Source organism: Aptenodytes patagonicus, chromosome 3, assembly GCF_965638725.1.
Source record: "Aptenodytes patagonicus chromosome 3, bAptPat1.pri.cur, whole genome shotgun sequence".
Classification (NCBI taxonomy): Eukaryota; Metazoa; Chordata; class Aves; order Sphenisciformes; family Spheniscidae; genus Aptenodytes; species Aptenodytes patagonicus.
Genome location: NC_134951.1, coordinates 18,627,677 through 18,652,881, shown reverse-complemented (window position 1 = coordinate 18,652,881; position 25,205 = coordinate 18,627,677). Strand labels below are relative to the sequence as shown.

Here is a 25,205-nt window from a genome sequence, read left to right as displayed (position 1 = left end):
TTGAAGCAGAACACTCCAAATAAGTGTAAATGCATGCATTGTAATGCTTAGTAATCTAAAAGGAGAAACTGCATTAATGAGTGCTAAAGAACAAAATTATTTTAAAGACAGACAGACACCAAAGAATTTAGGAAAACAAGTTCACTTTTTTTAAACTACAGTTTAATCAGATTTAAAGACACAAATTAGAAAAAAACATTTATAGGCAAGTTAAAAACACCTTTAAAACATAACAGCATGCTGCTTCTGCAGCACTGCTGAGACAAATTAGAAATAAGTAATTATTAAAATATCACAATCACAGTGTAACTAACAGTGGTATTTTAAATTTTACCATACACCAACACGTAGTTTATGGATCTGTTGAAAAATAACACTTTTTAAAAAATATATATTTTGGAATAATAAAAATGAAATTCACCAACAATGCATTATAATCTGAACCAGGAAAGGCAAATTTAGGAATACTGTAGCTATCCACTTTTAGGGGTGTTTTCTCACCTTAACATATGGGTAGTTGGAGGCGTAACTACTTCTGCATTGAGGTAAAACTATTCCCTTGAATGTGTAACCAAGGCAGGAAAGAACAAAGTTCCATATTTTAAATTCTTAAATTGAATAACTTATTACAACATCTTTGAATAACGCTATATTTACCCATCTTACACTTTTTTTTCATTCAATACATTTTGAATGTTCTCTTCTAACTGATCTAGAACACATCTGAGGTCTGGGATTTAAGAATAACTACCTAATTACTATTGTATCATTTTGACACCTTTGTCACAGTAAGACACATCAGAAGATTCTTCATAGAAATAGTCAACACCACTGGACAAAAGAAGGTACAAAGAAAAGATGTAAAGAGAACTGAAACACATAGAAAGGCAAAATATGCATAGGCAAATATGCCTTAACTTATTGTGATAAAAGATTGTTGCACACCTTTAACGTGTAGTGTTGCACTATTCTGATTACCGGCCTCTAGGCACCCTGTTTCTCTATTTTTTGTTTCAGATTACATCGTCACAGTTCAGAAGCTTAATCCGACTAGAGCAAGGACCACAGCTATCTGTCCATATGACACGTTGTAGTGAAACCTAAATGAAAATCCAGCTTGGGGTATTCCTCCCTCAGAGAACAAAAGGAAGGAAGAAGATTGTGCAGAGGTCTCTCTTGCCAAGAGGTTTGTTTGGAATAAGGTGCTGGACTAAGTCACCATTAATACAAAGAGTTCCCTCCGAAAGTGGCCCTAACTCAGATTTCAGTCATATATCTGAAGTCAAATTTTGTATTCATAGCCTGCAGCAGAATATCCTGTAAGGGTTGGTTTTGCAACAGAGTGAAAGCAGCCCTTTACTCTCCATTTAAAGTGTAAGCAATAGATCCTATTTTCACTTTAGGAAGCAGAAAGCTTAGTACTCTGAGAACGGAGCCCAACAGCCTTCAGCAGATGTAGTGTACAACTGGAGGGCTCAACGTTAGCCTCACGTAAATACTGATATGACCTATTTTAAGTATATTTACGCACACTATATGTAACTACAGTTTGTCAATTCATAAAGTTTACACAATGTTTATATGGATATGCACATGGATTTAGACAATCTATAAACATCTAAAACCAAAACCAGGCCTAAGTCACTGGACACACAGCTAATGCACAGAAGGTGATGAAGTGGCAAAATTTGCTTTTGCACATTTGTATACCTAAAGTGAGCAAAATTATGTTTTAAATATTTAATGGGATGAAAATTGATACAATTGATTGCCCCTGTACTCAGCACTGGTGAGGCCGCACCTCGAATACTGTGTTCAGTTTTGGGCCCCTCACTACAAGAAGGACATTGAGGTGCTGGAGCGTGTCCAGAGAAGGGCAACGAGGCTGGTGAGGGGTCTGGAGAACAAGTCTTATGAGGAGCGGCTGCGGGAACTGGGACTATTCAGCCTGGAGAAAAGGAGGCTGAGGGGAGACCTCATCGCTCTCTACAACTACCTGAAAGGAAGTTGTAGCGAGGTGGGTGTTGGTCTTTTCTCCGAAGTAACAAGCGATAGGACGAGAGGAAATGGCCTCAAGTTGCGGCAGGGGAGGTTTAGATTGGATGTAAGGAAAAATTTCTTTACTGAAAGAGTGGTTAAACATTGGAAGAGGCTGCCCAGGGAAGTGGTTGAGTCCCCATCCCTGGAGGTTTTTAAAAGACGTGTAGATGAGGCGCTTAGGGACATGGTTTAGTGGGCCTGGTGGTGTTGGGTTGACGGTTGGACTCGATGATCTTAGAGGTCTTTTCCAACCTCAATGATTCTATGATTCTATGATTCTATGATTAGGTTTTGTATAAAACATACAAAAGGCTCATCTCAAAACAAGTTTTTAAGAAATTTTTTTCTTCCATTTAGTTTTGACCATAATAAGCAACTGTTGCAATATTTGCAGTTGTAACCTTGCAGGGTGACTTTGTGGATGCCTGGATTTCATGGTGTTTGCAAAATGTCTAGCTCGAGACAGCAAACACATCAAAAATCCAGGTAGATGTAGCATAGAGCAGCTGCAGCCTGGGTCACAGGCAAGTAGATCCTCTGTCAAGCTCTGCATGTAGGGTTAGCTCCCCCCAGGAACTCTGGCAAACCCTCCCGGCCACTGACAGGGACATGTTCTTGCCAGAGACTTCTTCACAGCCAGCTTTTCCACCATGACTGCGAAGAGGATCAAGACCAACAGTGCCAGCTAGTTTAGATCCAGACAGATCTGGTAATCTAATGAGAGTAGGCTCAATTCACTAGAGTATCTGCTTAGACACTTATTCAGCATAGCATTTAAATACTTTAAGTACTTATAGCCAACTGATTTTTTTAACAGGAAATTTAAAAATAATTCCAAGTGCTCTTCTGAGTATTACGGGACCTAAATAAATACAGAAAGGCTAATCTTGAAATACTGCAATGAATCAGCACAGAACCAATGTATGTTTTTTATATGTAGAGTCTGCATCATATTAAAATCCTTAAATTTATTTCCATCTGTTTTTTTAACACTGACTTTTCAACATAAATGGCAATATTTCCAAATTTTCATTGAAAATGAAAAAATCTCAAACCTGATTTCAGAATTCAATGAGAAATACAAAGTGAAAGACTTAAGGATAAGGGAAATGAAAGCCTAGATTATTGTAACTTGTGCTTTTAAATTTCTTTATCATTCAAGGCCAACTTACAAAGTTGAGCATGTGAAAGTTTACATGTAAGCAACAGTGACAGATTTGCAGGCAAACCTGAGGACACATTTGACCGTGTATTTCAACAAATTGTCAACAATTAGTTTGCAAAGCTTCTGAGAGAAAAATCCAGATTCTGTTAAAATTACTTTTGATATGAATTTGACAGGAGGTGAGGATCTCATAAATGTCTCCTCTGCACCAGAGGCCGTTTTACCACTAACCAAATCAATGCCATCAATAGAGGCACAACTACCTAGTGTGCATCCTGTCACACAAGTGTAGCATTTATATTCATGTTACTTATTCCCACAGGGGAAACAGAACAAGTTATTTAAGCGTAAAATTCTTCTAATAAATAACATACTATACTGGTAAAACTCCTACCACAAGTCAGCGTAGAGCAGGGAATATACAAAGATGTCTTCGTAAAGTCTTCTCACTAAAGTACGATTTGTTATCAAGAGCATATTGAAACGCATACCAGTATTTTTACATGGTAATGTATTTTAAAATGTCACGTCACCTATTACTGAAATCTTGTCTACATGTCAACTTAAGGAATGGCCAGGGAAGAATAAGTTTCCTGAATAAGAAGGGCATATATGTAACTGTAAAGCTAACAAAGCCTTCCCGATTACAACAGTAGTAGGCACCACTGAAAGTATTACTTAAATATGTAATATATGTCTCTCATTAATACAGAATCATAAAGGTTAAAAAAAGGTTAAGCAAGCAAATAGTTACTATCAGGGTGACTACATTTACTAACTAACATTAACTCATTAAGTGCCTGAATGAATTGTTCACAATAGGCAAATATCTGCAAAGCACCATAAAATTATGAATGATATGTTGTATTTACTTTTCATAGTGTGCTGATCTGCAATACAGAAAACACTTTTACCTTTTGGACATACATTAGTTAATAAGTGGAAGAATACTTAAAACCATGTTTCCTTCATGCCCAAAACATTTCTAGGATATTTATTTTCTACTGTTTTTCTCAGCAAGAGCAATAGTAAACCACCACCATCCTTTCAAATTCAGTATTATAAAATGATGTGTGTAAAACCTAAAAATTGTCTAAAGCATCAGGGCTGGCTGCTCTTGACTTTCTGACTGAATGGATGAAGAGGATTCAGTGCGATAGCAAGGCAGAAAACTAGTAAAGCAAAGGAAAGCAACAACAGCAAACCCCCAGTTTGACTAAAATCAGAGTGCTGCCATTAAAACAAAACCCCTCTTTCCATGGTCCCCAAGATCATTCATTTGCATGAAGAGCAGATTTTGGTTCAAAGTACTTTTATATTCAGCAATGACATTTAAAGGGCAAATTGTAGGACACTACACTTAATAAATTCCGTGCAGAACTAATTGTCATAATTTTCTTGTGTTGCAATTATTTAAGGGGTTCAGATCATGAAGAAGAAAATAATTGTATTGCACGCAGACACCAGTCACGTCCAATTTTGAAACCCATATCTTGCCACTTGTGCCCAACTAAAGCATGTACATATTTTCTTAGCTGTTTTAACTTCCCCATATACAAAAGTTCTGAACAAAACTGTACCTGTGAATTCACTCACACTGAAGTACCAGCCTCTGCTATCCTAAACCTGCTTATTTTCTGGCAGTGCTTACACCTGTTGTCATATTTCATAATGAAGAATTAGTAAGCCTTCACCACACATATGGGCACGCATGCCAAAACAAGAAAACAAGAGTACCAGAACATTAATGGTAAAAATGGCACGTTAGATGTTGCACTGGCATCCAAAAGTGCTTGTTTGGGTAGATATATAAAATTCATCTTGTTGGTGCAGTCAAGTTCAACATCAACAAATGCTGAAAGAATCAACCCTAACTCTACTCACCCACCCAGAAATGTGCAATTCTATTTGTTACTTTATGTAAATGTCCCTTCAAGAACAGAAAGTAGGAAAACGTCTTTCCTGATTCTGTATCTAATAAGGATAATCAAACAAAGAAACTAGTGTGCCCTTACTTATAAACAACAGAGGAAACCATAATGCCATTTCAAAGAGGCATATGACAACCACAACCCCATGTAAGGGGAGGTCTGCTTGGGTAATCAAAGTAAGGATTTAAAAGTCAGATTATTTTTTTTTAAAGATAATACAGCCGTCACTGAAACAACAAACATCCCTACTCACCTAAACACTCATTCACTCTTATTTCATATTTAGTTCCCCCTTTCTAACTGCGTAGGTTAATTAGCGCTAACCTACGTATATGGAAAAGGTACATTATCCTCCTGGAGTTTTAGGCAAGGAGCCAAAGGCCAGACACAGAACTATCACAGCAAGAAAACAACTCTGACCTGACTTTGGATCTGGTTCTTTAGAGAGTAAGCCAGAAGTATTGTGACTATTTTTGCACGGTAGCATCCCCAAAGCTGAGGACTATCATTGCACTTCTGGTACTAAGAATATTCACCCCACTAGCGCCAGATATTTGATCAAAAATTTAAGGTTCAAAATATTATGACAAAGTTTTTCTCATTCATTTGTAGGTTATTAATCAACAAGCTGCATTATTTTTCTCCAGTAGTATTTTGTGTCAGTTTTAAAGCTAAAAAAACCCATGTGGATAAACAGTTTGTGTTTACTTAAAAAAAATTATAAGAAAATACAGAAGATAAGCAATTAAAATGTAGCCCTTTAACAGTAGTACTCTAGCAGGGACCGTCGTCACAATACATGGTCTGGAATAGATATAATCACTGCATTATTCCCTTGACACACGTCCATAATTCAGTCAGTCAGAAGGATTTCTTTCTTTCATTATGTTACCCAGAAATACGATGTGAAATTTGCATTTAAAATTCTAATTTAAAGAAAAAGCTTTTCCTCAAATTCATATACGTCTTTGGATAAAGGGCCATCAATTATCAAGCGTACAGAAATTGGTTACGATAGTAATTTCTTGTTTGACTACCTGTGTGCTAGAGCTGAAGGTAATTTTGCTATTTTATACTGAAAGCATCATCAACTAACTACCGTATGCCTGAAAATTCAAAGCAACTTTAAGTATTAAAAATCATTTTTTGTAAAACAGTTCTATTCTAGAACAAGTATTTCTGGTATTTAAGGTTAAAAACGCACTTTCATTGAAATCCTGGTGCTTGCACATTGTCTTTGTGTCCTATGGCTGCCTTTCCTTCTCTGGTTGCAAAGCCCACTTGGCAGTGTTTTTTTATTGTTTTTAGGTTTTACTTTGAAGTAAAAGAAACCTAGATTAGAGCTATCAAGCCCGGGAAAAGGTGAACCTTCGTTTTTTTTTTTTAATCCATTCAGAAGGGCTATGTGTAATTATACTCTTTATCAAAGAAACCTAACTACAATTTGGCATCAGTAATGTTTACAGTTCCATAATGTACTGTAATAGTTTGAGATACTTTAAGAAAACCCTCCAAATACTGAGATGCTTATTGCAATTCCCTTTTAAAGATTCAAAAGCCTTCTAATGACTTTGCATTTCCTATTTTTATCTTCTTTATAGCATACGGTATTACATATTTGAAATATGCTTTCCACACAAAATCAAACTTGAAAATACTTCAAAAATATTTCAGTAAATAGAGGGTTTAAGGCAAGTCATTCATTTGGAAAAACTAATTTCCATTTGTTAATCCTAGATTGACACAATTTTATTCCACCCCATCAGTGCCTTGGGATACACAACGTACATTCAGCAAAGGGCACACATATGACCCTATGGACATACGTTGCAAGTCCTGAGTGCCCATTGAAATAATGGTAATATCTTCATATAAGGCGTGACCCACAGGGACATGGCATGGGAGGGGTTAATTTGTTTTGTTTCCAGTCTTGCTATTGTATGTGATTTTCCTAGGTAATGCATTCTTTTCTTACTAAACATCTTTGCAAACAAATACAAACCCCTTTAAAAGGTGCTAAAAATGGGTTTCTGAAAACATACAAAATATATTCATCATAGTATTTCCTCAATCACTGTTTTAATGCTTGATATCTGCAGGTTATTTCTTGTTTCTGACCGAAACTATTATTTGTTGTGGAATAACTGTTCTTTTGCAAAAGATTTTCTTCTTCTAGTTTTTTGGACCACACGGGCTGGATGCTTTCATGCTTTTTACTTCCTTTTTGAGTTCTTTTCAATGGAAATACCAACAACACCAGGATGCTGGCAATATGAAGACAGAAATAGCAGGAGCTAAAAAACAAACAAAAATAATAATCCAATAAAACTCTGACCACTCTTACAGGATGCTTAAGGAATAAACTGTCAAAACCTACTTGCATACAGTACTTTGCACGTAAGACATTTAAGTCAGGAAGACATTAATATTTCCTTTTTAAGAAAAGTAGTAAGGGGGAAATCAGAAATGAAGTCTTCCCCCACAGTACTTAGTGCTGTAACAGAGATGTAAAGTGAAGTCTGCTGTTTTTCACAAAAGTTACTTTTGGGAAGTCGTCATCTAGTCTTGCTATAAAATAGTTCAAGTGCATATAGTAATCTCAAAGGTACCCCCTGGTTTTGGTTGTTTTTTCCCCCTGCCCCAGGAAAAATAAGTCTATCATGATACGAAAATGAGATCACTTTATGGTCTCTCATACACAACACAAACTATGTTCGGGCACTAGAACAGAAATACAGTTCAATTAGTTTGCTCAGCTAACAAATAAGTCTTATCACTAAAATAGCTTCAGAAATCTTATGCCACAGAAACTACTTCTATTCCAAGTGAAAGAAAAAAGGAAACAGGTAGAACATGCTTACCTGTAAAAGGTGAAAGAGGGTTTTACAGAGAGCAGTACAAATGGCACGACTGTGTAACTTATTGCTACTTGAGTTGTCATCCATGTTATAATATCATAACATAGTTTAACAGCAGGAGAGTCAACAAAATAGTGTCTGATATTGTTTCTTATCTGAAAAAGCAGATAATAGTAAGTTAGCTTAGGAATAAACTTTGAGAGCTATCTTACTGTGCAGAGTTTGTTGCACTTCCACAAAATTCATAGGATGAATTTAAATGCTACAGTTTGGTCAACTATTCAAAACGCCCATCGACTTCAATAGGAGTCAGTTCAAATTCCCTGCCTTTTAGGCTAGTGCGCTTCATCCAGCACAGGAATTTAAGTATTTATGAATTTAAGCAGAATTTAAGTAAATGAACTTGGATGAAGTTTCCCAGAATTTCTTGTAGAGAAATCTAGTATTTTAAGACTTGAAGGACAACTTTTAAGATAAATCTATAATTGCCCCTAGTAAACACCTGATTATGAAACACGTAATGATTAAAGGGAGTAAAGCTAGTTGAATACATGCTTAAGCATGACAGGAGAAGAAAGCGTGGGTCAGAGCTGCCAAGCTTTGCAGTCTTAATAAAGGCTAGTAGAGTTAAATAATAAACATGCTAAAGTACCTCTAACATATCTTATCAGTTAATATTAAGTAACTGTTTATACAGAAACTAACAATATTTTTATTTAATAGACTATTGGTTGATACATATGACGTGAATACAATGCAGCTTACTAGCAAAGCCCAGGACGAAGTGCAGTGAGCACTCTGATTTACTGACTCACCTGACTGTGAGAACACAACAACTTTTACCTGTGAACTGCCCCTGAACCTTGGCTTTTGCACCAGCCCCTGGCTGATAAACGTTAAAAGCTCACTGCAATAGAACCTAGAAAGAAGGGAGCTATACCTATTGCAAAGAAAGGAGTCGATTCTGTCAAACAGGGACTATACCCACATCTTTGTGAAGAAAGAGGAGGAGCACGTGTTTTATTACTGTTAGTAACAATCTAAATCTGAAGAACCACCTTCCCCTAGCTATTATAGCAACAAAGAGCAGTCTGCTTCATTTCTCATTCTCCTGGTTCTTTTGACAGAAAAGTGGTCTGTTATTCTGCTCTGAGCTGACAGCTAGGTTTTTTTTGTTCCTCTTTCCCCTTGAGTAACTGATAAACCTGCCTCTGTTCTTACTCAGCTTTCTCAAGCAGGACTGAGAGATTTCTTGGCAGATTTGCTGGTTCCGTATGGTTCTGAATAGCAGCTGTAAAAGCTTGTTAGTGTGACTGCACTGCTGGCTGGCCAATTTTGAGTAGTAATAGAGATGTTTATCTGCTGGTTGAGGGGGAGCATTCTTTAGTCACCATCCTTACAATAGTACTGGACAGAAATTAGGGAGGGGGACAAACTCCATAAATATATAGCACTTGACCCCCCAAATTTTAAGCTACTGATAATCAGTGATAAAGTTTTTTCCAGAATGATCTTAGATAACATCCTCTTTTTTAGCATGGCATAATAACACATGATCAGTTAATACAGAGGAAGGGCTTCCACAAAAGATATGCTACAAAGATGTTATAGGCTGTATACAGTCTTGCTTGTTTCTACTGACCAACCCCTCCTTATCAATAATCATTCCCACTGCTTTCATAACTAAAAAAAGTAAACAAAACTATCGGACAGACTGTTTGTCAACTGTAAATCACATCTTTGGACTACAGAACATGATCAATTTTCTTTTACAGAACTACTTATTATTTAAGAAGATACTTGGCTGATACTTACAGCTCGTGCTGCTAGTGTCATTAGTACTCCTGTTAAAAATGTTAAGTAATATCCTGGGTAAACCCCATGCCAAATGGCAGAGAGGATGAAGGTTTGGATCGTTGGGCTGAAGGTGGCTCGCTCATAGCACACTCTAGGAAGTCAAAGACAATTCAAGATAAATAACATGAGACACAGATCACCAACCATCTTCCCAGTTATCACTTACACATTTATACTTTTAGCAGTTTCATCTCCAACACATCGTTTGCAATGCAACTGCAGTTTGCTATTATTTAATAACGTTGCCACTATGTTATGACCTAATAAATAAATACCTGAAGCTATTCACAGCTCCTGATTTAACCCCTCAGTGCTAACCTATGCTCAGTGCCATCGCATATGGTACTTATAGTGAAGTGATACAGAAGCGTCCAAAGACGGGTGTTGGTGTTAATAAGGGATCTTAAGCCATCCAAGAATGTGTCTGAAAAGCTACACTGGAAGGCACTGACTATCCCACAAACTCTTGTGTGAGCATGATGATGAAATTATAATTAATGACTCTAGGGATGTGAGAATATCATAAGGAGAGTAGCTGAACTCTGCTATTTAAAAATTGAGACTCCGAATTATTAGGCAAGGTCCTACGGTAAGGAATTCTAGAAGGAAGAAGGGAAATAGGAATCCAAGAAAAGTAGTTTCTAGAAGACAACATTAAATGACACAATGACAAACCATCATGATGTGGAAGAATGATAGGAAACATGGTAAGGTCCTGATATGGCTTCATCAAGAGTTCTTTAATGTCTTTAGTGATCTGAAAACCAAAAAGCAATAGGAAATATGGAAAGAGATGCACACTAACATAAAGCAAAAATAAACAGCACAAGCATGCATGAACACAAATCTAAGGCTAACATACAAAAACGAGTTTTAACTAAAAAAGGCCATAGACACCAATATGTAAAAAGGTTTTATAAACACATAGCAAGCAACAGAGAAGAGAATGCACGTCTATTATTCAAAGAGGAAGACAAGCTAATGATACAGAGAGCCGAAACATTCACTACTAATATAACTACTTGACTACAACTTCCATATATACAAAAGATTGCTGAGACCAAACGATACAGTCAGTGTTAAAGAGCAGACGGTAAGAAGGCAGGACCTGAATGGGGAAAAATCAAAAATGTATTTTGCTAATTTAGTTTATTCCAGTCAAATAGATGGGGTAAGTTTTATCTTAGGAGGTCTTCAGTGCAGGGTACCAGCAGAGCCCCTTCCTCTTACCAAAAGGCTTCGCTAACCAATGCCCATTAAGATGACAACACGGGCCTGAGTAGGGCGCAGGTGCGTGCATGCGTAATATGCAAAACTATCCGAGGACATTTGCCTACAATAGATCACCTTAAAGAGGAAAGCAACATTGGCCAGACTAAACAGTAACCAGGGAATTTCAAAGAGACTTTTGAAACAAAGAAGGTGTCAGCCTAGAAAGTAGAAAAGCACTAGGAAAATTTGTAACAAGTGAGGGAGATGCCTTGGAGCAAAATACTAGTCATCAAAACCTGGTTTGACACTGCCAGAAGTTGCCCCACCAGCATCATGACCTCTGTCTCAGCCAAGACAGAGCATCCTCCCTGGTAGACACCGAGTAGCCTGCATCCAGCTAGGGGACTGTCAGTGCAGTATGCAGGGAGCAAAATATCATCCCTATCAGCTGCATGCACGTGAACTCGTGGCATGCTTTTCCAATTGGCATATGAATCAGTGGGTTCACATTAGGCAGGAGCACCCACATCTCCCACAGGCAGTGCATACGAGCAGGGGGCCCACGCTGCCAGAAGGAGGTGTGCTTTTGTAACCCACACGTCCTTGGGAGTAGAGGCGCGGTTTGCATGTAACCATGCGTGTGCATGTACACTGTTAAACTCTTTGGGATTAGTTACAGAAGAGTGTTTACAAATTTGTTTATTAAGCCACACCACTAAGCACTTACAAAACATTATCTGTTCCAGTACTGATATTAATTCTAAATGTATATTTCACTGACTGGTGGTTAATTATGTCTTGTTAATAAATTGATAAATAGCCTCAGTCTTTATTTGGTTTAAACTACTTTAAGGAGATTTTCCCCTGCAAAGCATTCAGGAGCTAACAAAACTACCTCAATTAACTAATCAAATTTCAGCTATATCAATGCAAGTCAGATAAGATATATACTAGGAAAAAAAAAAAAAAAAAAAATCAGGCTTCAATTTCAAGGAGTTAAAAGTAAGCTTAAAAACTTCTCCATGGATTTGTCAATAATAAATTGCGTTGAAATGCTTCACGTGACATTCCTAAGAGCAAACCAAGGAAATATGGTCATCACAACAGGCTGAGAAAGTCTATTCAAATATGTGTGGTTCAGGTTATCTATGATTTGCTCTTTAAGTGGGAAGATGCATCAGCTGTTCAGCAAGGTACTCCCCTTAGTCTGGTTCTATACTTTCATTACTGGCTTGGGTGGTAGACTGACTGAGAAGTATATTTTTCCACCCTGCCTTCCCTTCCTTTTTTTTGGGGTTGTGTGTGGAAGGGATGGGGGGAATGAAGGAGACTAGCATTGAACAGACAGAGCACTAGAATCCAAAATTAATCTTGACAGACTTGAATGATGTTCTGAAATCAACAAGATGAAGTCCAAAGTCTAGAACATCTAAAAAGAAAAGTGGGAGATACAAAACAGTACCTGTCCATTTAACATTACTGAAGAAGTGTAGCTGAGCATGAATATGAATCAACAGTATGAAACACTGAGTATCAGCTGAGCATAAATCAACGCTAGATTGCTGCTGCAAAAAGAGACAGATGTAATACTATGATGTATTAGCAAGAGTTATCTAAAGAAAAGAAAGGTAATTAATCCACTCAAAAGCGTTCAACTGTGCCTGTAACAAGCCAGGGAAAGACCCTGGCAGTCTTAGCAGAAGTACTACGTCCTCTGCAAGATGACAGGAAGAGTGGAAAGAAGCCAGAAGAGAGCAACAAGAACCACAGAGGTTTTGCAAACGTGACCAAAGACAAAAGGAATTAGATGTTTTCTTTGGAAAAAACAATGAACAGGCTGAGGGGGAACATAACAGCTTCCCCAGTCAGGAAACATTATCATGATATATACTGTTGATATATGCTGCTATGTAAATATCTATTCTAACTTGCATGCTTGTAACAATAATACCTTAGAATTGCTGTATTTAGTGATCTACATTAAATGTTTATTAAACTTTATGATCTGTAGACAGTTAGCTGTGTTTTTACAAAGGGTTTGTTTTTACACACAAGCAGAGTTTAAGTTCAGTTCCTCTTTCAAGAGCATCAGAAAAGAACAGAATGAATGCTGACGTCTGATATTTCTGCATTTCACCTGAGATAAATGCCTAAGATTTTTAGATACTTCCATAAATGGTAAACAGGTGAGGTATTAAAAGTGGATGTTTAAAGTAATACATGAGTTTGTCCTCTATTCAAAACATTGCAACTAACCGAATTATTGGTAATATAATACATACTCTGGACCAATATTTTTGCCTCATATATAATCATTAAAACAGTCTCTTGCTTGCAACAAATCTTTAAGAAAACATCCACCCTTCTCCCTTTCACTGTGGCAGAATCAATATGCATTTAGACTACCCTCAAAGATTCTTCTACAATTGTTCTTAAAAATTTAAGAGCAATTAATTGTTCTTAAGTTAACTTAATTGTTCTTAAAAATATTTATTAAAGGAGATGCTTTAATTTTTTTTCGCCTCTTCTTTTAATGTCACCCTGAACAATTGATTTGCATTTTTTTCTTTCAATTCTTAACAGAAATGGTACTCATCTCCACTAAAAGGAGTTTTAGTTCAATATCATTCAATTTAGGAGCTTTGAAAGTTTGTTGGAACACAACCTTTTCCTATTAAGTTTTAATACTGATAAACTTCTGTTCTCTAATTAAATTAAAATGCATTTCAAAATAGCTTATTTGCTTTATTAAATGATACATATCAATACCTGCAAGCATGCAATTCTTGCTTACTGACTGTCCTAGCAATAGATTCTATTGCCTATTGAGCCAACCAGAATAATCACATAAATTTCAGTTTCTGTTTTTAATTGGCTCAGAAAAATATTTAGGGAAGAAAGAGAATACACTATAAAGAAATTTGATGGAAGCAACATCCTATTGCCAACTGTCTTACAGTAAGAGAGAAAGTCCTCTGAGCGATCCCAAGATGGGTGTCTCAGTTAAACTCACACCTATTCATAAAAGGTCATCTATACAGATACTAGGAGAAGGGAAACAACATCCGTGTACTACTCAAGAACACTTTTTTACTTTCTAGTTACCACAAAGTAGTAGTAAAAGCAGAGTGATTTAGTTCACTGGGCACTATACCCATTTCCCAGACAAGGAAAAAAGCACATCTGAGGGATATCATTTGCAATTTTTTTTGCTAGCACATTGTAGGGTTTGATATTTGCCATGCATTCATTATGGAAGGAGTGCCAAAAATTCTCTCACAGAATGTATGGAAGTTCCTGTATCACTGTGTGTCTAATTAAAAAAAAAAAAAAAAAAAAGCAGAGTTTCCGCTGGCTAGCAGCCAAAGATGTGCATTTTGCCTACTGCTCTCAGGAACATGCACTGCTTTGAATGCCAAGAGGGAAAAAAAGAGACACCTCCATAGATCAGTACTTTTAGGTTCCCTATGACCAGTGAAGAAAAACAGTTTCTATCATTACCTGATAGTTTACACTAAAAGAGAAGTGCTAAATTCAGAGGCTTTAATTCAAGTATTACAAGAAGAATGTCCCGTGCAGTTGCTAAATAACCATACTCCTTTGTGAGGTTTAGCTTTAAATGTTAAATTATCTTCAAAGACATATTTATCTAAGAAACTTCATTGAAGAAAAGCTTTCCTTTAAGAAATAAATACCTTTTAAGCCAAAGAGCTGTTTGGATATTCCAGTTATCAAGAAACATCTTGAAACTTGTGGAAAACTGTAAAGTAAAAACAGATTAATTATTTCCGTAATTGTAAAATATTACGAAATACTTAAGAATTCTGACATATAAATTATAAACCCCCCCCCTACTTTGTGACGAGTTGAATAAGGTATTTACTCAACTACTTATAACCACAAAATATTTTGGAAGTCAACTGACAAGTAGAACATATTCAAAACAGACTCTATTTTCCATCCTTTCCTAAGGGTGTGAACATGTCATTTCTGACTTAGAACATATTCACTATCTTGAGGAACAAAATGCGTAGGAAAAGTTACTGAAATTACAAGCAGCTACCTACATGAGCATGTATTTTATTTGAAAGAGCCATGAACAAACCTCTATTTGTTGGATTCTCAGATTTGATATTAGATCCCAACGTGTAACTCCATTTTTATCATAGCCTCTAAAACCAAAACCTGCTGCATTATTAATTGCATCTGCTGCAATGAAACAAAAAGAAACAAGTGAATTATAAACTACCTGTATTACACATTATGCATCACACAACATAGTTTGTTCAAAGTATTTATCACATTTTAAAGGCTACATATTTATTTTTTTAAAATACTGAGGATCACTGTATTAGACACTTGAACAAACAGAAAATAATCCAAGCAACACACTGGCTTTCAATTAAAAAACTTGTACAAAAGCAAAAGAACGAAAGGTAGCACTATCGACTTCACAGTACAGATGTCCCACCTCTCTCATACCACCTACTTAGACTTGCTTGAGCAATTTGACAGAAAACAAAGTCAGTGAGATGCATCAAGACTATGAAACAGTGGCTGGTCGTAATGATTTGAGATAGCAGCTCAACACTCAGATGCGTGTCTGATCGTCATTATGCAGTAACAGTGATGTTTAAAGCATAAAGATAAAATTGCACAACTCACTTCAAGCAGGTGCACATTTACAGCACCACACAGAGCACTGCAAACCTCAGAAGAAAACAGTAATTTACTAAGCAATGCAGAGTTTGTCAGATTTCCACTAATGGCACAAGGCCACTGTTAACAAGGCTTCTGAATGCGAAGTATTTACATGCATGTCAAAGGTCAAATAGTTCAAAGCAAACAATATTTTTCCCTAGGAGAAAAAGCTGCTACCGTCACCTGGACTATGTAGGAAAATACAAGGGATCTAAGTCTGAATACCGCCTGTCACCTTCAGTCATCACCTTTGCCTCAGGTTTGTTAGCTCAGACACTAAAATTTCCCCAGCTGTGCTTCTCAAATTAGGATGGCCACTTACAAGGAAACGAGTTTTTTTTCCCCAAGTATTGCCTCTGTTGAGCCAGGTGCTTGGTTGCATGCACCCAAACATGGACACACATCCATGAGGCATGAAGCCAGCCATGTATCCACTTATGTGGATAAATAAGCGACCACGAGGAGAAGAACGTCAGCTCCTCTCCCAGTTCAGAGGAGACCTGAGGAACTGGAAGCAAGGTAGGCAAAAGGCTCTACAGAAGCAATACAGATCTAGTCCTCTAGTTACAGGACATGAGCCCTCTCTGTTAGTTCAGAATTCATCTAAAGCACTGTAATTAAATTGTCACCTTTTAAATTACAACTAGCAAGGCAAGAGAAATTGCTCAGTTTGTACTACCATATTAAAAAGAATTTACTTTATACAATAGTGACATGTAAGAGAAATTCATATCTTTTGCATTTTCCTGTCTTCTTAACAACTTTTTCAAGGTATTTTCCAGTGTACTTGGAAAGTAAAAGAAACAATTGACTCAAACAGTTCCTTTCCTGAAGTTCAGTTTCTCCAGTTATCTACCAGTCTGGAAGAGGGCTTTGTGACATTTGATTTAATATAGGGTAATTTATAATATTTAATAATATTTTTATTTCCTCATCAATAACAATTTTAAAAAACATCTTTGAAAGCATCAAAATTTGCTGCTATACATCTGATATCACTGATGTCAACTTCAAACATTAGACAATGATTTTATGCTCAATTAGAAACAGCTGAAGACATGAACTCCATAATCTCTTGCTAGCTAGAGTACAAAGACTACAGCTAGAGTAAGTACTCATTTTATTAACTAGCATTTTAGTAGGTATTCCTTTTATTAACAGATTTTTTTTTTTCTCTTAAGTGCAAAGAATAGCAACGTACAACTCAAAAGCATAACATTCAGTAAAACTGTTAAGGCCCCCTCTCTCATACCATTAGAAGTTTAGATGAGGTAAAATGGAAGGAAGAAGGTAAAAAAAAAAAGTTATTTAACAAACTAAAAGTACAGAGTTGATATAGCTTATTTTCTTTAGTATTTCACCAAAGGAATGCTAGCTCTACACTGCTAGCAAGCGCGTAAGGAGAAATCCATCTGAAGTATTACAGCGGAAAAATCCCAGAGATTACTCATTTTTCAGATGGCTCCTACTCTTTACAGCCGACGATACTGGTGCATAAGAGCACAATATTCAAAATTATTTCATTCTACAACAAGCCCCAGAATTACTATATCCAGACAAGCTGAAAGCACTTTATTCATTGATCAGGAATGAAACCAGCAGCTGTAAATGAGTCATGCTGCTCTGCTACACTAAGGCTTTCTTTATTGCATTGTTTCCCACAGATTCTCTCTCAAAAGAATTATGAAACAAATATGTAAAACTGGAGAGGAGGAGGAAGCTGATGAAATCTGTTTTGTGAGCCACTTCCAAGATGTCAGCTGACATAAATACAGGATTTTGCTGTTGTATGTGTTGTTGTTTTCAAATATGTGAAGCGAAAAGCAAAACTTTCTTTAAACTATATCATCTATTCAGTGTCTTAAATCAGCGACTATGGGTGTAATCCCATTGGTTAATTAGAACTTTTAGTAAACAAAGACTAAAATGGAAGTATCACCCATCAAATTCTGAAAATACTACTGCGAATGCCATCTACTATTAACAACACTATGATATATCTGAATTTCAATATATTCATTTTTCCTTCATGCTTGAATAACAGCAGGCAAATTACTGACAACTAACCACAGAAAGAGGCTTGGAAGAACTTTTCAGATATGCCAAAATCAAGGTATCAAAAAAACCCCCCTAAACCAGGGATTGTACATCAGACTAGATTTACTACAATTTTTAAAACCAAAAAAGTCATTGCTCATTAAAACACTATCACTCTCCAAAAAACCTTATGTTTGACTCAGATTTGTTCAGGAGACCACGATCTTGTTTGCAGCACTGTCACAACACTGTGCTTAGTTTTACGGTAAGTTTTGTTTCTCAAAGAGACACCATTCAATACACTTTCACAATAACTCATAATACTTAAATGTAATAATGTTTTCCTAAGGCCTCAAGAGGGCACTGTCACTTTTTAACACATGCTAAGTGTGCAGCATCTCAAATGAAACTCAATACATACACTTTCTTTTTTTTTTTTTTTTTTTTTTTTAATAGATGTACTTACCTAAAGTCCATGCAAAATAATACTTGGGTCTGGCAGCCATAAGAGACACGTATAGGTAGAAAAACCTTACAGGCCAGGATGCTGTAGCTCTGAAGTTATCATCAATGTTGTATTCCACAGGCAAAGTTTTTGTAATAGTCATGTGGAAGAGTAAGGACAGTCCACAGATTAAGAGTTTCTGTGCCACGGCTATCTGAAAAGTTTAAGATGGGAGACTTTGTAAGCTTCATTTTTTGTTAATCTTCTGGAAACAAATGCAAGTTATAATCTTCCTTCCCTAAACAGATGTGTATATATGTCAAGTTTTCAGTAATATATACTACCAACTTTAAAATAGTTGGTAACATTTTATAGAGGCTCAAGGAACATCGTTATCTTGATTAAGTTGTGAGCACCACTTCTGGCAAACACAGCAAATCCAATCTGACTACAGGGAGCCTCTAAAAACCCTTTCAATAATGGGAACATCTTTTGCAACTCCAGTTTTTTCTTCTTTCCTTGTCAAATTACTGAAGCAATTAAGTTGTTAAGACATCATAACACAAAGCATGTAATCTAGGACAAGATGAGTACAATTATTGCAGAGATTCCAAAACCAATGGCAAAGCTTCAGTTCATTTTTGGTAATCTTTGGCATAATGCAGGTGTTCAATTGCTGCCCAACTCAATACATCAATCATCTGTTAGATTATTACTATATCTAAATTCTAAACCAACTAAAATACTGTAATAATTTATGAGTTTACAGCCCAAATACCTCAGTTCTATATAGACCTGTTTTCCCAACTAGAGTGATCAAGCTACAAGGGGTCAAATGATATACTCACAGACATGTAAAAATACGTTGTTCAGGTAGGACCTAGACTCAGATTTTCTCAAAATTCAGTTTTGCTATAACCACCACACTGAAGAGTATGTATTTTTAGGAAAATATTTCTAAGGTTCTATTATAAAACGCACAGAGCAATAATGCATGACATTGGCTGCTTTAAGTAGCTGAGCTAGTCTGATCCACATGCCAAGGGCAGATACCACGTTCTGTGCAAGTTCCTAAAGTAACACACTAACCAAACACCTACAAAAGAGACGTTTGAGAGCTAGTTCATGTAAATGTAATTTTCAAGTTTTGATTGTAAGTAATCTCGATATTTAAATTTAAACATTACAATTTTAATTTACATTACCATTCTACAAACAGTAAACTTAGCAAGTAAACAGTCAATCTAGCTATTTTTCTTTGAAGCATCAGAACAAAAAGATAACCAGAATCCTTTTTCTGTCTATCCTGCTTCCAGTATATCTGCCCGAACTTTTAAAGATAGCGTCCTGCTTCAATTAGAGTGCAATTTCACATATCTAGTTCCAAAACAAAGAGTAATTCTGTTCCATAATACAGAATGGAGCATTAAGTGCCCAACTGAAAACACAGATTTCTGCAAGACACACAGTATCAAAGATTCACCCAGTCACACAGATGTAAGAGGTGGTACAACCTGATAAAAAAAAAATAGACTTGGAAAAGCTGTAAAACCACGAGGGTAACTTTGGATATTGCATATATTTCATGTGGCTGACCTCAGAAGATATTTCAGAGAGGATCAGAAAACACAGCTAATTAAACAAACCAGCTGGATAATTCACGAGGCAACTACCTATTAACAGCTAAGGCTAGTGTTTAATTATTTGTTCCTACTTGCTTTCTAATAAACTTCATTTTAATATTTTACTCTATTACAAGAGTTCAAAGTAAAGGGCATTAACTTTCCAAAAGTGTTCCTTTGTTTTTCTAGCAACTATTAATCCATCTCTCTCTTTGCCACAGCAGAGGGAATGTTCAGTTGGCTTAACTTCTTCCTGAATTTAAATAGAAATTAACGTTCATAAAATCAGTTATTATTAAAGCTAATGAATCTTTAATTTTGGTATGCAATATCTGATACATGCAAAAGTTAGATATTTGTAAATACCAAAAGGCATCACCCCAAAGTTCTGAAGACAGTTGCAAGGATTTAACTTCAGAGTCTAAGCCAAAATTAAGAGTCATGTTCGATTTAGCATGAGAAACAGTATTTATAGGCTGGTAACATTAACATGCAACTTAAAATATAAGCATAAACATGTAAAATAGGTGTTTTCCATCTGAAGATCTCTACAAAGTCTCAAAATATGTTTTGGCAATTTATAAGTAATGTTCTCTGTTTAAAGGCCTGCTTTTTGCCACTGCCACCATTAACCAGTTTTTCTATTGGTAAATACAAATCATTAATCTGCCTATTCAACCCAAAATATGCTTAGTACCTCTTTGAAGGTTTTTAACTAAATTGTGGAGGTGAAAACCCTTCTTTTAAGGAAAAGCAGAGTTTCAACAAAATTTATGTTAAGAAAAATTAATGAACTCATACAGGGCTCTGCCATAAATTGTACCTTTAAAAAGTAAACTCTGCAGTTTTCAATTTGTAGTTGTAGAAAAAATACTGTAGGATGAAGGTGGTTTAAGTTATTTAGTAAGTACTTAAATGATGTATTTCTACAACTTTTTTTTAGCAGCAACATTTAGGTGTAGGGACAAGCATAACTACATCCAGAAACAGCATGACTTTTTTTTTTTAAATTACACTACTTCACTCAATTATAAATCCCAAAATCCCAGTCAAGCATGCTGATACCACTTACAGGGATCAGTATCAGGAATATTAGTGTCGTAAGCAAACAGTGATGAAGTAATCTCCTGCCTCTACAAAGACTGGGAGCTGCAGTTTCAGGACTGGTTTAAGCAGAGTTTCTGAAGGACAATCCAAACACAGGCTGCAATGCAAAGAAGCAGTCCTGCCCTGCCTCCTCGCCTTGGCTGCAAGTTTTTGCTCTTTTTCCTTCTACTGCGTCAGATTAGAGAAACAAATCAGGTGAAAAACTAGACTTTTTTTGGTTTGGGGGGGGGGGGGGGGGGCAGGTGTGTTGTTTGGGCTTTTTTTTGTGGTTTTTTTTTGGTTGTGGGTTTGTTTTTTGGTTTTTTTTTTTAAAATGACAAGTTAGTTTTAGGCTGGATCAAATGATCTGAATCAGACCACAACGCAGCGCAATGCATGTTAGCACTGCTAGGATAAGCAAAGGACCCAGAACCCACAGCCAGGACCCTACCGTATTCAGCAAGAGTTTATACTTCGATTGGCCTAAATAGATTATTAAACTACAGCCTGAGGCTTGTTTATAGCACTCAAGTTTTGAACACATTTACACAGAAATAAAAGTCCTCACATGACACCAAAATAATCCATAGTTCAATTACCTATAGAAATGCATTTGGTAAAACATGAATTCACTTCCTATTGCTTAATTAACTAGGTTATTGATATAAGCTTCTTTGCCAAGGCATAAATGGGTAATGACCGGACTGCACATTCACAGGGGGGTTGGTCAGTTTTTACAAGGATGAAGTAACTAATTTAGAAGTTTGAAGTTTAATTTCATTCACTCTAACTTTTCAACATATCCAAATAACTGTTCTGTTAAGGAATTAAAAGACCATAAGCTGCAGGATAACTTTGACCTCATATGAAGTAGGCTATACAATTATTTTACAACAAAAAGGTAGAAAGGCCTGTCTCAATTAGTTTTGATGAACAAAAACTGGGCATACCTGTATAAAAATATCAAATGTGGTCAACACTGGGAAGGGAAAAAGGTACTAAAGCTAAGAGACAGTGCCAGGACAAAACCAAACGTGCATAAATTAGATGGGAATATAATTAGGTTGAAAGCTACCTAATCAGAGAAAGGAGTTCAGGAACAGCTTTCTAATTGAAGCAACAAAGGTAAAACACTGAGCTCAGGAATTTTATAAATATATTACTGTATAAACATGGATAATATATAAAAATATATACAAAAAAGTAGAAAAGTATCTTTGAAACTTTTATTTGAATGAACTTGTTCTTGGTTGATAATCAATAAGGAGCTCAACATAATACTGAACTATATTAAAGCATATTATTTTGGGGAGGCTAGCACCTCAGGTAAAAATTATAGGTAATTAAGCAAGAACTTTATAACCTGTAGGAAAAGTCTGCATAATAAGCAAGAAAGCAGATATCTGCTGATAGGAAGCTTGTATTTTAAGGGTAGCCATAATAAAAAGAAACTTACAAAGACAGATATTAATTTCTGAGAGTTGACACCACTTTGAGCACCAACAATTGATAGCTTGCAAAAAGGCACAATAGGAGGGATATAAGAAATAAGTTTTAATATGTTGATTCATTTAACATGCAATGAACACAGCAAAAATACTAAACCAAGTTAACATCATGCAGTCAACACACAGTATAGAGGAGGAGGCTGGCATGAAGTACTTCGGTTATGTAATTATATTTAACAAGAAATGAAACTTACTGTAACTCAGCTGAAGGATTTCCCCCCCCCCCCTTTACTACATTAACATTTGCTGATCCCCATCACATTTCATTTTTTTGAGTTACCTAACAATTTATTCTTCTTGAAATAATAACATGAGAATCATGGAACAAATTTAAAGTATTAATATAATGTTAATGGTATTTAAACATTCTTCTAAAACAAGACAATGAATATTTTAATTGATGCAGCAAATGCAGTAAAATTATATCATCCATATTTCTCCAAAAGCACACAATACTCACTGGTGTTATAAAATGTAGCCAGATTTCTCTAACACCAGTTGGGAGATGAAGTATCAACAGCATAGACAGCTTCTCTTTATTTTTATGTCAAAAGTAGCATAAATCGCAAAAAGTTTCAAGCATCTTAAAAGCAACTCATTTTAAGGAAAACCACTTACCTGAAAGAAGAATCCATCATAGGTTTATATTTATTTCTATTGACTTTGTTCAGATTACTAGCAAGATTATGTGGTAAAAAGCTAGGAAGTCCTACCAGGCAATCAGTAGATGCATGTCCAGAAGTACCGATGCTGGCAGATTTGGTTAGTTCCATTTATTTGCAATAATTTTACTACATAATATTCTTCTGCAGAAATAGGATTTTAGTACTAAGATGTGACGCCTTTACTACGCCCAAACAATGTTTAAAAACAAAAAGAAGTGTCTGCAACTTTGCCAATAGAACACATCAATGCAGACTACAGACTATGAGGTGCCAATCTATGCAAGGAATTCTCCTGTGTCTTTTGCCCTTCCTAACTACTTGCTCCACAGCACACTTCTGTGAGCTTACATCCTTTGTCAACATGTGGAGCAGTTTAAAGTGTTACCATCCACCGGGCACTAGTTTACATTCCTGTGGTGCAAGTTACTACAACCACACAAGATGGGTAGAACAGAACATGCAAAGAGTCCTCATCCACGTTCAAAGGATGGAAGTGGTTGGAGATGACACAACTGACTGGGAAGTACTCCCTGTTAGCCCAGCTGTGGGGATGGTAGGACAAGACAAGCAGCTACACGTGGGAATGACTTCATCTGCTCCAGCAACAGTTGGTCCGCAAGATAAGCGGAAAACAGGTGATTAGCACTGGAATTAGCAAAAGCCATTCATCTGAAGTGTTCCAGTCCATGATAATTCTGCTTTTTATGTGTGGTAATAATTATCTTAGGCACACACAAATTTAGAAGTCTGATACACTCCTATTTAAGAGAATATGAAAAGAGTGAAAAGATAACATTCAGTACCCTGAGCATTAAACTTAAAAAATTAAGGATTAAATTTAAAAAGTAACAAGCTTCGGGAGCTTTTGATTTTAATTTAGGCCATACAATATCTCTTGTAAGGTATGATTCAGCTGGACTTTCTTCTGTATGTATTTGGTCTCTTTTCCAATAATGGAACAAAGAGGAAAAAGAAATATGCTGTATGGATTACTAGCCATAGAGTTATGGCTAGTACATCTTTTACTACACCTTCAGATCAAAGTCCATCTTTAATACCTCTCTACATGAATGAAAGCAAGAAAAATGAAACTATTTCTGTGAGCGTTTTTCAACTTGTTACATATGAATGTTTTCTACTTGCTGCAAGACGACATTTAAAAAAACCAGTAGACTTTGAGAACGTTCATGAAACCTTGCTGGAACTTTTAAGTCTCATCAGCTTTCAAATGACAAAATGTGCACTTTGTCCTTGCCAGGACTTTTTTTTTTTTTTAATGCACAGTATATGCTTTGAAGGAAACATGCATGAACTGTTTTAATTTAAAGACGGCTTTTTACCATATAGGCTAGTTGGGAAGCTCCAATTTAATCCGCTTTTACCCACAAGATCCAGACTGGAAACCATGGAGAAAACCTGCCTTAAAAAAATAAGTATTTAACTTTTTGAACAGGGAACTATACTGTCGATGAATGAACTCCAGATACAGCTCAGAAGTTATGCCTGTAAATGAACAGTGCAAACCAAGCTTTTCATGCAATGATTACGTAAGCATCAGCACTGCAAGAGTCATACATCTTACATTTGGAGAAGGATCCGTTTGTTCATATTTTGTATCTTCCTTCCCATTTGCTTCAGACTGTTGCAGTTGGTATGATCTGCCTTCAATGAAAGTAATATAGTCTTTGTAAGAGCATAACGGGCCTGCCAGGATACCCATGAAATTACAGTTGTAACTTAAATACTCCAGTAGACTTGGCATGCGTCTGTAATTCAAAGACAAGCAACTCGTGAGATGGAATGTGTAGTTCTACAGAATTTCCACAGTAGGAAAAGTCATATTCCATGTTATTGCTTACTCTAACTGCAGTAAAAACCACATGTAGAAAAGCAGTTTGTGTCTTTTGTAATCACAGCTTAAAACATTCTACACATAGTATTTCTTTCCAATCCATACTGAGCATTTTCAGACAAGATCTCCTGAACTCTGGTGACTCCCTCCTTGCCCAGTAGAGGTGTTTGACTGAAGCTGAGCCTGGGGAAGGAGAAGGAAGGGTGTTTCCCTAAGTGTTTGTTCA

General features: G+C 36.2%; 1 protein-coding gene across 3 annotated transcripts in view; it reads right to left on the bottom strand.

The window, feature by feature from the left end:
• Positions 1–5,822: 5,822 nt before the first annotated feature.
• MBOAT2 (membrane bound glycerophospholipid O-acyltransferase 2) overlaps positions 5,823–25,205 on the bottom strand; it is a 95,797-nt gene continuing 76,414 nt past the window's right edge. For all 3 annotated transcript variants that reach the window (XM_076332814.1, XM_076332816.1, XM_076332815.1), the window contains 7 exons: positions 24,710–24,893; positions 18,268–18,460; positions 15,169–15,272; positions 14,759–14,823; positions 9,810–9,942; positions 7,998–8,149; positions 5,823–7,430 (listed from right to left, as the gene is read on the bottom strand). In XM_076332814.1, the coding sequence (XP_076188929.1) occupies positions 7,208–7,430; positions 7,998–8,149; positions 9,810–9,942; positions 14,759–14,823; positions 15,169–15,272; positions 18,268–18,460; positions 24,710–24,893 (1,054 nt within the window). In that variant the 3' untranslated portion in view covers positions 5,823–7,207. The remainder of the gene's footprint in view (positions 7,431–7,997; positions 8,150–9,809; positions 9,943–14,758; positions 14,824–15,168; positions 15,273–18,267; positions 18,461–24,709; positions 24,894–25,205) is intronic.